The sequence below is a fragment of the Scaptodrosophila lebanonensis genome, unplaced genomic scaffold (assembly GCF_003285725.1).
Source record: "Scaptodrosophila lebanonensis strain 11010-0011.00,11010-0021.00 unplaced genomic scaffold, SlebRS2 tig00000072-arrow-pilon, whole genome shotgun sequence".
NCBI lineage: Eukaryota > Metazoa > Arthropoda > Insecta > Diptera > Drosophilidae > Scaptodrosophila > Scaptodrosophila lebanonensis.
This window is the reverse complement of record NW_022060558.1, coordinates 5,933,685-5,948,426: the sequence shown is the minus strand read 5'-3', so window position 1 is coordinate 5,948,426 and position 14,742 is coordinate 5,933,685. Positions and strand designations below refer to the sequence as shown.

General features: G+C 39.0%; 2 protein-coding genes across 2 annotated transcripts; one reads left to right on the top strand and one right to left on the bottom strand.

The window, feature by feature from the left end:
- The first annotated feature begins 11,008 nt into the window (after positions 1-11,008).
- Positions 11,009-12,395, top strand: LOC115625472. The gene is made up of 2 exons (XM_030520521.1): positions 11,009-11,023; positions 11,445-12,395. The coding sequence occupies exons 1-2, from the start codon at positions 11,009-11,011 to the stop codon at positions 12,393-12,395; spliced, it is 966 nt and encodes a 321-aa protein (XP_030376381.1).
- Positions 12,396-13,040: 645 nt separating this feature from the next.
- On the bottom strand, positions 13,041-13,970 carry LOC115625514 (chymotrypsin-2-like). Its single transcript, XM_030520579.1, has one exon. The coding sequence runs from the start codon at positions 13,847-13,849 to the stop codon at positions 13,076-13,078; it is 774 nt and encodes a 257-aa protein (XP_030376439.1). The 5' UTR covers positions 13,850-13,970; the 3' UTR covers positions 13,041-13,075.
- Positions 13,971-14,742: the final 772 nt, after the last annotated feature.

The following is a 14,742-nucleotide window of genomic DNA, read 5'->3' as shown; positions in this document are numbered from 1 at the left end:
GATAAATGTGAAATTTTATGAAAATAGGTTCAGAAGTTTCGGAGTATATCGAGGACAAACATCATGACACAATTTCATACTTTTTATAGCCTTTTTATAGGCTTGGCAGACCCCACAAAGTATATATATTATTGATCAGGATGAGAAGCCGAGTAGATATAGCCTTGTCCGTCCGTCCGTCTGTCTGTCCGTATGAACGCAAGGATCTCAGAAAGTATAAGAGCTAGAATAACCAAACTTGGTTTCCATATTCTCCTAAGACCGAGAAAGTACCCCACTCCCCCGCAATTCGTGTTTTTTTTTTTATAACTTCCGTAATTCTCGGAATTTTGAAATCAATTTTGGTAGGTACATCCAGTTAGTACTAATGTGTCCGTGTGCCAAATTTCATCATGATAGTTCAATTCTGAAGAAAGTTATAGCCATAAGTAAAATCGCTGCTCATGCGCTGCCTGCAGCTCTGTCGGCAGCGCTGCCCGCAGCTGTTGTTGTTGTTGCTGCTTTGGTTCAACTTTGTGCTGCATACATACACGCATATAAACACGCATAGGTACGTGATGTAAATGTATGCTGTTAAAACTGAACATAAACATGTATTCTAATTTAATTTAATTAATTATTTTAATTAATTCATTCATTCATTTTTTTAATAATTTAATTTTTTTTTTAATTTTTCTTTTTTGTGGAGAGTACAGGCTATTTTACTGTCGGGCTTGCTCGACTGTAGCGTTCTATCTTGTTCTCCTTGAATTAAAGGGTTTTAACATTTAGAACTAGCCTAGGATTACATTATTGTTTTAAATTTACTCCATAGTTGCTTTTTAGTAAAAATGTCACATGTTTATAAAACATAAATGATACCCTTAGGCTAACTTTTAGGTATAAACCATTTTTATACCCTGTACCCGTAGGGTAAAAAGGGTATATTAAGTTTGTGCAAAGTAACATGCAGAAGGAAGCATCTCCGACTCCATAAAGTATATTTATTCTTGATCAGCGGGACGAGTGAAATCTATTAAGACATGTCCGTCCGTTCGTTTGTCTGAATAAACGCCTGGATTTCGCAATATCTAAACAGTTAACTAGTTTTGTTTCAAATTTCATCCAAATTGTTCAATTATAAGAAAAGTTATTAGCAGGTACAGGGTATTTCACTATCGGGTTTGATCGGCTGTAGCGTTCTCCCTTGTTTTACAAGTGGCATCGTGATTTACTAGTTGAATGAACACAAAAATGTTTTCTTTAAGTATCTCACGTAAACAATAGATGGCGCTAAAAATAAGTAAAAGTATGCAACATAAAACAAGAATGGAATACTGGCGTCGAGCGGGTCTCGAGCAATCAGTCCAACGCACTAGCGACGGTTGCGCCCAAGACCCAGGAAGAGAATAATAGATTTAACTGTGTTCTATAGATGTACTCGTATACTGAACCATTCTTGCATTCCCCATTGGGGGGAGAAGTTCATTGAAAAAATGTATTCAAAGGAGATTTATACTGAATATATTGGATATTGTAGCTTTCATGATTCTCATACGTACATACATACGAGTCCATATATGCAAAGTTACAAACTTAACTCGAAGCTCAGTACTGGGGAAAGATTGCTTTGACTTAACTGTGTAATGCATACATAACCAAACATAGACACACCTAAACATGCATAGACACACACAGACAATCCTGATGGAAATTTATGTTATTGAAGCTGTTCAGTAATATATTTTGGGAGCGGGTACAGGGTATAAAAGAAACACTAGAGTTCCGACAAAACGACATAGAAGTCTCAGCGGAAAAATGAAACTAGAAGACAAGAGAAGAGATATGTCGTTACAATCAAGAGCGTAGGCAAAAAATGTTGTTCATTATTATGACGCACTATTTCGACTTAAAATCGATCTGAGTTGGATTTGTTGAAGTTTTTTCATTGATCATATGCATAAGTTATTTTCTAATTGCATTATTTAATCAAAAATTTAATTTTTTGGCCCCTCCTTTGGTTAAAGCTGCCCTTGGTTACAATTATGTCGCTGTGCCTGGCGGAACACAGATTTCAATTATGGCAATAATATTATTAATCAATTATCAAATTGAGAATTGACGTGAGAACGAACAAGCTCTAGAACCGTGCTCGTTGCCGGTTTTTTCGCACACCTTTGACTTTTAAACAGGAACAGGTATCTCAGCAAAGAGAATAAATATGATGGATGTTCGACTATAGTTTGAAAAGGTTTAGGGTTAGAAACGCTAAAGAAGAAAAACGAGCTTTTTGTATGATTATTGCGCAAGTTATAAGCTAAATTTCGTAGTAAATAATTTAAGTGCGGTAACAGAAATAGAAATCATAATAGCTACAATTGAAGATATAATACATTTTTGTTGGAGAATTGGAACCAGCCTAACACAGCTTTAAATAAGAAGGGTATTCAGAAGCGGAGAACAACTTGTCTTGGAATCACAATGCGGGAGTGAGTTTAGTGTGTAGGAAGCAAGTTTAGTTATAAAGTGAAATACTCGTACATTTGAAATAGTGCCGAGGCCCTTTTATAAATGGTCTGAGCCTGAGCTTGGAATCGTTACCGCCGTAAAAAATTTGTACAAAGTAGACGTCCATAAAAAAATGTACGGTGCGAATTTGGTTTTGATTTATTAGCGACCGTGCTGAAGTGGATCTGATTTGTACCAAACATAAACAATTTGTTGAGGCGGGCGCCCGCGCTAAATCTCCTAAGTCACCTATCTGTAGAATACGTCGCACTTGAACGAATCCACATCATAAACAAAGGTTAAATATTTATGTAGATTATCGTAAACTGAACAGCATGGTGTTACATGATCGCTTCCCTCTTGTCTAAGAATCTTAAGCTGTTGGTGAAGCCAAATGCCGTCGACTCTCGTTAAATCAAACCTGCGATAATTCGAACCTCTCTATAATTCAAAATTATCAGGAGTTCCCTGCAAAATCTCTTTATATTTTGAACTAAATAAATACAAGTACATTTTTATGCACTTGGTAATTCGAACTGAAAAATCATTGCTATGTAACTAAACGACGCGTTAATTCGAACTCATCGGCGTCCAGCACTCGACAATTCAAAGTTGCATAGAGACAGAGGCGGAAAGATTGTATGTAAGTTCATTTTGCGACAAGATCAAACTTGTATCAACGTACAGGTGCTAGTCCCGCCCGTCGCGCCGCACTTCATACCGCCAAGCCGACCCAAAAATCGGTAACTGTTTTTTTATGATTGTTTGGATATTTGACACACACTTCACACTGTTACTGTTACTCTTTTGATATTGTTTTAGAATAGCAGTAAATAAATAATATTTGAAGTTTTATTTATTTTCTCTCACAAATTTCGAACCATTTAATATTTCAAACTCTCGATTATTCGAAATATTTTAAAAGTCCCTCGAGTTTCGAATTGACAAGAGTCGACTGTATATTCATTCATAAATACAACAACACAATACAAATCTGTCATAGAGCAGCAATTCAACTGGTCATTAAGAGACCAATCCAAATAGAATAGAATATATCTCAATTCTTCTTTCCGACAATTTTAAAGCTATAGCTGATAGCTAATTCTGCCTTTATCATTTAGCTGTGAGGGAAACGATACTATCTAAAAACATTATCTGTATAAAATGATTTTATTTTTACACGAATTTATCAAAATCATTTGGTTATTGCGCATATTGATCGCGAATTGAAATCATGGATGGCCAAATGCAATTTTAACGAAGGAGCATATGGAAGAATGGAGGAAGAAAGCTTATAAGGCGTAGTAGAGGGCATCATCGGGGCATATAGCATCATCGAAGACGAAACACCTTCATAACTTCTGTTCAGATCTTGCTTTTACGAGCAACAAGGCATTCCAGTAATTTGGTCATATTGAAATATGTGAATGTGAGTGAGCATTTGTGGGACATTGAGGCATTCGTAAAAATGTTCAGACATATTAAATATATAATCGCCTATTTAACAGTATATTAATCATAAGCTAAGTATGGTGGTGCCTTAATTTAGCCGTTTTAAAGATGTGGTCGTAATTGAGAGCCGCATAAAAAAACTGATATAAATATTAGTATTCATCAATCCATCAATTCCGTTTAATATTTGTTTAGTTAATATAAGCTGTCGGCTTAAACACGATCTCTTGCCAGTTGCTTGCCTCTAATGTTTTCTCTGGTTTCGTTTTCGGGGCATTGCTTTGCCCCTATAATCATATTTAAATGCTTGACGTCACAAAAAAGTCTGCAGCTATTATAGGCCTTTTGTGCAATTTGTCAATGCGAAGTGCCACATATTTGAAAATAAAAACATAGATACGAACAAATTGGCAGGTAAATGTTTAAAAAATCATTAATCGTATGCGCGACCAGTTGGACAATTCAGCACCAAATCGAATCAAATCCGTTTGATGGATTCGAATGACATACAAGCGATGCATATTACAATCGAATCAACAAAGTTCACAAACCTCAATGTCAAGCGTCGCTCTGCGAAGAGGTCGCACAATAAATTAATAAATTAAAAGGGGGATTTCGAAAATCATAATTTTGAGTCTAGACAGCGTCAGAGTAGACACATTCACTTTTAACAGCCTCAGAGCGAACATCTTATATTAGATTTTTGAATGTATTTTATTAACTGCTTCGATTTTCACAACTTATGCAAAATGGAGGCAGGTGCCATTCATTCCCTTAATGCGTTGCAAATTTTCATGGCACCTACTATTTTACCTTTGCATATATTTGATGAATATGCCCTGAAGACAAACGGGAAGAGCCAGCATTTGTAGCTACTGCATTATTAATGAAGTGTCTTTGTCTGATTTCGAATTACAAGAGTAAAATGGTTGTAATTTTTTCTGGCAGTGGTTTGGCATTGTGCTGCAACTTAATTTGCATTCGACTGCGGCCCCAAACAGATGTGGGGATAACGACTAAGACTAAGCAAAACTGACAACATGCCCACATGTTTTCATTTCTCTTCTGAGGTTTTCGTCATATCCGAAATTGGCGTGAGAAAGTGTGGAACCAGTTTCGTGTTTGGACACATCGTTTGAATGAATGAGTTTAAAGCACAACCTCCCCTTCCATAATTGGGTTATCAAAGGCTTTGAAGGTCGACTGTTGTTATGCCATGAAAAATGATAACAATAATTTGTGACTAAATGTCTTTTGTTTCTTGGGTAATGCAGTGACCCGCACAATGACCTTCCGGAAGCTCCGCTGCATTTTATTCTTGCACAAGTTAAAACGCTATATGCACCTTTTGATCCAATTAGCAGATTTTTATTGCATTATAACGCTGGTAACACGTTTGGTAACGTTTTGAAAATATACTCTGTAACCGAGTACGAACAAGGTATTTTGAAATTGTTCAGTTTTTGTAACAACCAAACGGAGCGGTCTCCAGGCTCTTTATAAGTAGACGTAGTATTTATGCATATTCTTGATAAATATAACAAGACGCATTTTCGGTGAAATCGCTTTGCTTAGAGTCTATTCCCGGACTAGTTTTCTCCAGGAAGTTGGGTAGCTAAATGATACCCATTAGATAAGTGCCCTTGACTATTGCGAGAGCGGGTATGGTTTAGAGCCAGAAGAGTTTTTATGTGCTAACTGTATTGGAGTCAAACTGCAAATGGAGCTGCATCACTCGCCGGTCGCGAAATGAATATTCATTATTTAATACAAGTATTTGCAACTATTGTCACTGTATCGAAATCGATAAACTCGGCAGTTAAGGTATATTAATAGTTGAAGACCTTGGAGTACTTTTTGATTCCAAATTAAAATATTTATCTTCGCATCTACGTTTGTGCATCTATGTACAAAATGTATCTTTTCAGCTAACTGCGGGAATTTCTGACCGCACTCATAAAAAGGTCTTGCTGGGGCAATATTTTTAGCACGTAAGATAACTGTAAATATTTATTTATTTTTCATCGACAAACAATGCAATCTCTGTACATAAAAAAAACAATACAATAGAGAACTTAAACAAAATAATACTAAAGAAATAAACAAGAAAAGAATGCTAAAGTGGAGCAAGCTCAACTCTTAGATACCTGTACCTCCCACCAAAAAGGAAAAAATGAAAAAATAAAATTTTTTAAATCATTAAAAAAAAGTATATTAATGAAATTATTTAATTAAATTGTGTTTTTATGCGTGTATGTATGCAGCACAAAGTTGAACCCAAACAGCACCAACAACAACAACAGCTGCGGGCAGCGCTACAAGCAGAGCATGGGCACCGATTTTATTTATGGCTATAACTTTCTTCAAAATTGACCTATCATGATGAAACTTGGCATACAGACACATAATAACGGGATGTAGCTATCTAATTTTTGTTCGAAATTCCAAGAACTACGGGAGTTATGTAAAAAACACGAATTGTGGGGGAGTGGGGGTGTATCAGAATAAAAAAATAAACTTGACCTGCCTAGGGCTTATGGGAATCTGGATACCGAGTTTGGTTATTCTAGCTCTTGTACCTTCTGAGATCCTTGCGCTCATACACACGGACGGACGGACAGACGGACATGGCTATATCGACTCGGCTTGTCACCCTGATCAAGAATATATATACTTTGTGGGGTCTGCCACGCCTCCTTCTGTGTGTTACATACATTCGCACAAAACCACTATAGCCTTTCACCCTTTGGGTACAGGCTATAAAAAGCCTATAAAAATGACAAATATCTAATAACGAATCCGACACGGTGGGAAAATTTTATTTGCCGAACGGCCAGCTATGCCCCGATTCACAGCAGAGAGTTGTCAGATATGTTATTAGACCTATCAAAAAAGAAGTGAAGATGAAAAAATATAGCAATAAAAGATAGAAGAAAACAAAAGTCGAGCAGGCTCAACTCTTAAATACCCTGTACCACCCCACAAAAAAGTAATTAAATTAATTATTTAATTTAATTAAATTAATTAACTAAATTAAATATAAAATATTCCATGCATGCATACATACATTTACATCAGAATCGTGCCTTATGCGTGTTTGTGTACTTGCACATATGTATGTATGTGTGCATTGGGCCTGGTTATATGGCTATAACTTTCTTTCCGATCATTCTATCATAATGAAACTTGGTATACGGATATATAATTACTAACCTAATGTGACTACCAAATTTTAGTTTAAAATTCCAAGAATTACGGGAGTTATAGAAAATCGTTAATAGGGGGGAGTGGGGGGTTGGATCAGAAAAATGAACAAACTTGTCCTTTCTCGGGCTCAGGAAAATCTGTTTACCAAGTTTGGTTAGTCTAGCTCTTATACTTTCGGAGATCCTTGCGTTCATACAGACAGACAGACGGACAGACAGACGGAAAGAAGAAAAGTTATTAGCGAAACAAATTCTCGCCAGTCAACCTCACCAAACTGCAGCAACAAGTTCGCTCTTCTTCTTCCTCTTTTTGCTGCTGCTATGGGCGCATATAACTCAGTGACGGAAGTTTACCTGGGTACAGGGTATTACACTGTCGGGCTTGCTCAACTGCAACGTTCTCTCTTGTTATAATTATACCCTGTACCCGTAGGGTAAAAAGGGTATATTAGGTTTGTGCAAAGTATGTAACATACAGAAGGAAGCATCTCCGACCCCATAAAGTATATATATTCTTGATCAGCATGACGAGAGAAATCGATCTAGACATGTCCGTCCGTCTGTCCGTCCGTCTGGATGAACGCGAGGATCTCAGAAACTATAAAAGCTAGAATAACCAAAGTTGGCATCCAGATTCTCCTAGATCCGAGTAAGGACGAGTTTATTTTTTTTTTTTTAATTTTCCCCCCCTTCCCCCTCTACAGAATTTCGTCAATAGCGTCCACATTTCAAATGCTACCTAAACCAAACTTTGCACACACAATTCATATATAATTGTCTACTGGTGTTCAAAATTTTATTCAATTCGGTCAATTCTAAGAAAAGTTATTAGCGAAACAAATTCTCGCCAGTACAACCTCCCCAAACTGCAGCAACAAGTTCGCTCTTCTTCTTCCTCTTTTTGCTGCTGCTATGGGCGCATATAACTCAGTGACGGAAGTTTACCTGGGTACAGGGTATTACACTGTCGGGCTTGCTCGACTGTAGCGTTCTCTCTTGTTTTTATAGTGCAGTACTCAATAGTAATTATTGAATTCTACAGCATTAGATGTGGCCATCATACCTGGAATCTTAAAATCTCATCTTAAAAGGTGTTTTAGCCAGAATTATTAACAGAGCGACCTTCTCTTTCAAATAGTTTGCAAAGAAGATCAAGGAACTTCACATCTGGTATTCTTTTCCCATTGTCTTATCTTTCCCCATAATGGGGAAAGAGCAAACAGATTCTTTTACACAAATCTAATCTAATACGTGTAAAACTTTGAAGTCGCGGCACCCATTTTATTAAAACATTGTTCCACAAATTGTTTTTATACCCTGTACCCGTAGGGTAAAAAGGGTATATTAGGTTTGTGCAAAGTATGTAACATACAGAAGGAAGCATCTCCGACCCCATAAAGTATATATATTCTTGATCAGCATGACGAGAGAAATCGATCTAGACATGTCCGTCCGTCTGTCCGTCCGTCTGTCCGTCTGTCCGTCCGTCTGGATGAACGCGAGGATCTCAGAAACTATAAAAGCTAGAATAACCAAAGTTGGCATCCAGATTCTCCTAGGTCCGAGTAAGGACGAGTTTATTTTATTTTTTCGAATTTTTCCCCCCTTCCCCCGCTACAGAATTTCGTCAATACCGTCCACATTTCAAATGCTACCTAAACCAAACTTTGCACACATAATTAATATATAATTGTCTACTGTTGTATAAAATTTTATTCAATTCGGTCAATTCTAAGAAAAGTTATTAGCAAAACAAATTCTCGCCAGTACAACCTCCCCAAACTGCAGCAACAAGTTCGCTCTTCTTCTTCCTCTTTTTGCTGCTGCTATGGGCGCATATAACTCAGTGACGGAAGTTTACATGGGTACAGGGTATTACACTGTCGGGCTTGCTCGACTGTAGCGTTCTCTCTTGTTGAGAGCTAAATTTTAAGCCCTCGGAATATCCGAGAGGCTATATGAAATTCAAAGATACCAAGATAAGTTCCGATAAGTAACGTTAAATACTAAGAATGATGTTTGTAGCAATCGGTCCTATGGCAGTTTTATAAAAAATATGTATGGTTTGCAATAAAATTGCTCTGCATGTGGATACAGATCGACTCGTTTTATCGTGCTGACCAGTTCTTTTTAATCAAATATATTAACAAATAAATAATGAATGTAAAGAAATTTTGTTCTTTTTTTGTGGGAGGATACGGCATTTTAAAGTAGCAGCCGCTCGATTCAAGAATTCAAGAGCCCAAAATGTTGGCTTAAATGAATGGCGAGAGCGTGCCCGATAAACAGGTAGTATTAAAACTATCATTTTATACAATTTTGGGCTCATTTACATAACCAACTGTTTAAGATTGTAACATTTAAGCTATACTTCCGATTAGCCTTTCTACCGCTCATTATTATTAGCTTTTATTACCATATTGAGATAAATGGCTTGAAAGAGAAATTGAATTGGGCTCGCAATCTAAATGTGCTCCAAAAATTACAACAACAAATGTGTGCATTTACATAGGTGCCCGTCTGATTAGGTTCGCCTATTATGACAACTCATTTCCGTCGGCATCGGGCTTAGCCGCTGATTGCCCAGTTATCTGCGCCAAATGTGAACTGATTGGATGAGCTTGATAACCAACATTCATCACACTCGCTCACCATTCACTTTTTGTATAGGTCGATCAATTTGGCGCTTTTTACGTATAATGTGTGCAATATATATCGCGCTATATTTACGCCCAACGACGGACATATCAGCATAAGAAAACACCCTCGACCTTGAGGTAACACATGACACACATACATATACATGGATGGGTTTACAATGCGAACCTACATACATACGCGGACGAGTAAACTAAGGCCCAGGCCCGAACTCGTCTTATTCAATCAATGATGCTCCATTAGATTTTATAGTTCAAGTTATGGACAATAGATTGCATTATTGAGACAAAAGTGCATATAAATCTATTGAAGCCTCGTTGTATTTTGCTTACCTTTTTATCTTTATCTTCGCCATTCGACCGATTTGCGTCTGATGGATGCAAAACCAGACAGCTTCGAGTTTGTATATACATATGTATAGTATAGTATTCGCAATACTCGTAGTACATGTATATGCGAAAAGTGGCCCTTCTTTTGTGACGAATTGTTGTCCACTTCGGTATACACTTCACACTTCTTTTGTCTTGCGACACCAGAGTCAACAAGTTATTTAAAATCTATATACATATGTTTAATTAAATCAAATACAATAATGCCCAATGACTGAAATATGATTGTCAAATTCATTTTCGAGCAGTAACGTATGCTAATGCTTGTGCATTTTTATCAAAATTAATTTTAGCAAGACGAATGCATTGTTGGATATGACACATAAATGTGAATACATCCGAGTATGGCAAAGCATTTAATTGTTTTTCCACTCGCCCGACTTTTGTTGGCGAATGCAAATGCTGTCGCGACAAGTCCGAGGTGTAACAAAAGCCCACTTGCCACCCAACAGTCAACATTTGTCTTTCAAGATCCGACTCTTGGCCCGACGCCGAAGCTGCCATGCATAACTAATTTATTGGCCCAAAGCTGTTGTAACCTTTTGTTGTTGTGGCTGCTGCTGTTGCTGCTGCTGCCACGGCGTCTGCGGCTGCGTCTGGCTCTGCTGCTGTTGTTTTTATTAATTCCCAATTGTAAACTTGTTGTTGCTACACAATATGTTTGGCTATGCCTTCAGCAGCCCGCTAGCTCGCGCCATATAAAAAGTGGAGCCGGAGCTGAGGGCATCATCACTTGACCATTTGACATAGAGAGCTACAGTAGCAAGTACGCGTAAAGCCGCACCCGAAACTCAACTAAGACAACCGAGCAGCAGCATGAAGATATTTGTGGTACGTTCGCGGATTACCTCACTGGGATACGAAATGGCAAAGTGCGGGACTAGTGAATAGTGACTATGTGGGATCAATAGAAATGTCGAGACTAGAGATCCACAGCTCAACGCAACTCGGGCTTTGTGTTATTTTATTTATTTGAGTCGTAAATATTAGTTTTTCCCGGAACGACCTTTCCATCCTAGCAGTGAAATTCAATGCAAATTTAAATAATTTTTATTTTATTAAGGGGAAATATCAAAATGAGTTATTAACACTCGCCAAATCATTTAAAAAAAATACCAAGAAAATAGGCAATAGAAACGGAAACAACCAAAACTCAGTGAAAGCGAAAGGACAATATTTTAACGACCTAGTATTTAATTTTGTCAATCGACATTGAACTTGTGTTCACAGCAAGCCACATCTTCTTTTACAGACAGTTCTTGTGGCTGCCCTGTCGCTGGCCCGCGCCGACATCAGCCTCACGCAACCGCAATCTGGCTATAACTACCGCGTGCAGCAGCAGGCACCTCCCCAGCCGCAGCCCCAGGCTCCAATAGTGGCACACTTGCTTAACCAACAGCTGCAACAACTGCAACAGCAGCATTCCTCCTCTGTATCCTCCCAACATCCAGTGCTGCCGCCACTCCCCTATCTTCCGCCCGCTGGTCAGTACCAGTCCCACGGCAGCCGCCCCCTGGCACCTGTTGCACCTGCTAATGGTGCCTATCCAATGCCTGCCGGATTTCCCGCCACGTTCCAGACGGCACCACTCCAGCAGCACCGTCGTGCCCGTCCACGCGTGAAAATAGCCAAAAAGCCTATCGTGACGAAGAACTTCTTCATACACTCGGCACCCGAGGAGTCGGACGACGAGGTGCAGGATGAGCTGGCCCAGTTGGCGCAACAGCCCCGCAATCACTACAACGTGCTGTTCGTGAAGACGCCCGCTCAGACAAATCGGGCTGCTGCTCTCAATCTGGCCAAAACGCTGAAGCAAGAGAAGACTGTAGTCTATGTCTTGGCCAAGAAAACAACTGCGGCTGATCTACAGGATGCCATTGCAGAGACACCTCAGCACATTAACAAGCCGGAGGTCTTCTTCATCAAATACCGTACGCCAGAAGAAGCGGCCAATGCGCAACGCCAGATCCAGTCGCAGTATGATACTTTGGGGGGAACATCGACCATTACCGATGAGGGTGTAGCTCCAATAACCTCCGTGGTGGGCTCCCTTGACCCTGTCGAAGATGAAGAAGAGGAGCAGCAGCAGCAGCATCATCATCACCAGCAACAGGGCCTCATCGAGTCCTCACAAGGGGGCTTCAGTGAAAACAGCCATAGCAACCAAATCGGCAACCACTACCTTCCGCCAAATCAGTTCTGAATATCTTCCATGATTGTCCAAACTTAGTTAGTTAGCGAGTTCGCACTGCGCCGTGTACGAAGCTCGCAAGTTGTTATTTAAGTGTGAATAGAATTTATAGGTGCATAAGTTGTTTTCGTTTCATTTTCAGTTCATTTCCATAAAGATTAAACAAAGATTAAACGCTGACATCAGTTTTACTTTTTCCAAGCATTCATTGCGTTTTTTTTTTTATACCATGTACCCGAAGGGTGAAAGGGCAGTAGTATTGGGTCAGGCATCCGTCCATCTGGATGAATGAGTTCTTGTGTTATCTTTTTATTTTTTTGTTTCAGTTAAACTCTTTAAAGTTAACACATTTAGTTATGCACACCACGTAGCCTATTTCAATTTTACCGATCGTCATGCTTCAAATCACGCTGATATGCTGAACATTCGAAAATCGTGCGGAGAGGTGAAATATAGCAAAATTCAGATTATCAACATGTCCCTATTGAGCCTCCGTTCTCTGGTTAAGTAGCATTCTATTCTATTCTCGTAATGGGCGTGAATTGTTTTTTCTCTGGCAATCGTCCTGTAGATTCTAACTGTACGCTTTATGATCGATCTAAAAAAAGTATACTGATTGATGTGCACTTTACTGTAAGCTCAGTGCAGTAAAATGAGTTGTGTCAAAATATTTATTTAAAATGAACAAGATGTTACAATTCGAAAAAGTTGGCAGAAAAACCTTTTATGGCTTTGCATTTTGAACAGCCAGCCATTTTTGTGCGTATGAAATCAAAAAAGAAAGCCATCCGTGTGAAGACGTAAGGCTCGCCATTGGAGCAGCCCGGTCCAAACGCTGAGAGACCAATCAATTTGTTATCAAACACAATGGGTTGGCCCATTTCGTGGTTACAAAAGTCATTGTCCTGTGGTATTTTTATGCATATATGACTTATATCCACGGGGTTTCTCGTCTTGCCACGATACGCTGCTTTGCATTCCTCAAAACCTATCCAATTAACGGAAATAGTTTTCATTATATTCTTTTCTTCCTTTCTCCAGCCCCAACCGGTAAGTTGTAATTGCGCATCTCTTGGTATCACCTCTGCATTGCAATCAATGGAACTTACGCTAGCAGACAAATGAATAGGGATTTTCACGTGCGCCAGGCCGATGTCATTCGATCGCTTTGGTATGTCATAGTGCGGATGGAGCAGCACGTAGTCGATGTGGTAGACACGTCCTGATCCAACTTTGGACAGGTCGCGAATGCCTGTAACTACTTTTAAGCGATGCGGCTCGTCACTCTGTAGACAGGTTGCAGTGCTCACAATCCACTCTTCGGAGACAATCACACCACTGCACATATGCTTGTGGTTTCTCTTCATTATGGAGACTTGGTATGTCGCCATTTGATTGTTCGCAACACTATCTTGTGGACCATCGCGGGCTTGAATGTGACGTGGCCGTTCCTTGTGGGTTCGCATATGCGGTCGATTATCCGCCCTGTGGTGCCAGGTCCTTCGATTGATTCTATGCCGCCCCTTCGACAGATGGCCCTGTATTTGCAGAAACAGCAACAGCCAAATAGCGATCCTAGCGCTGCATTTCAACATTACGAAATTCGATTGATTCGCCAGCTATTTCTTATAACTGAAATTTAAATACCAGCGAAATGCTCTCATAAAAAGTTACACCTAATCAATTCGATATGCTGGCATATGAAATTAGAAATTACAAAAGTAACTCAACGGACATTGTATTGGAGTATTTTCAAATTAGAATCGAGCAACAGAAAGTAATACTTCACGCGAGATTTTAATTTCAATTTCATGGTTTTAAATTCATAACAATATTAATTTAAGCTACCGGTAGGGTGAGAAGCGTGTATTACGTTGATTGTGTCTAAATAAGGAGAAGTAAGTTATTCTAAGCTGTCGGACAGACATGTCTTAATCTCTTTTTGGTCAAATAATCTGTCACAAGCGTCGATCGATGAGAGCAATTTTTGGTCGTCAGTCAATTTTTGCGGAACAAACCGTGCACCCACCTTTCGTTAGCCCAAATGTTCGTTCAAAATGCAATAAATCGATGTTTTGGAGATGTTCATTTCCATTTCCATCAATGTCATTGATGATTTCGGCTGATTTTTGATGAATTCACGCACGGTTTCGATGGAATTTTCGGTGATCACGAATTTTGATTGGCCCACATGTTGATCGTCATTTAAGTCCTTACGACCACTTTGAAAACGTTGAAACCACTCGTGCACTCTGCTACGGGGTAGGCAATCATCGCCATAAACTTGTTCCATCAATTGAAACGTTTAGGTAAAAGTTTTACCAATTTTAAAACAAAATTTAATGTTGGCTCTTTGTTC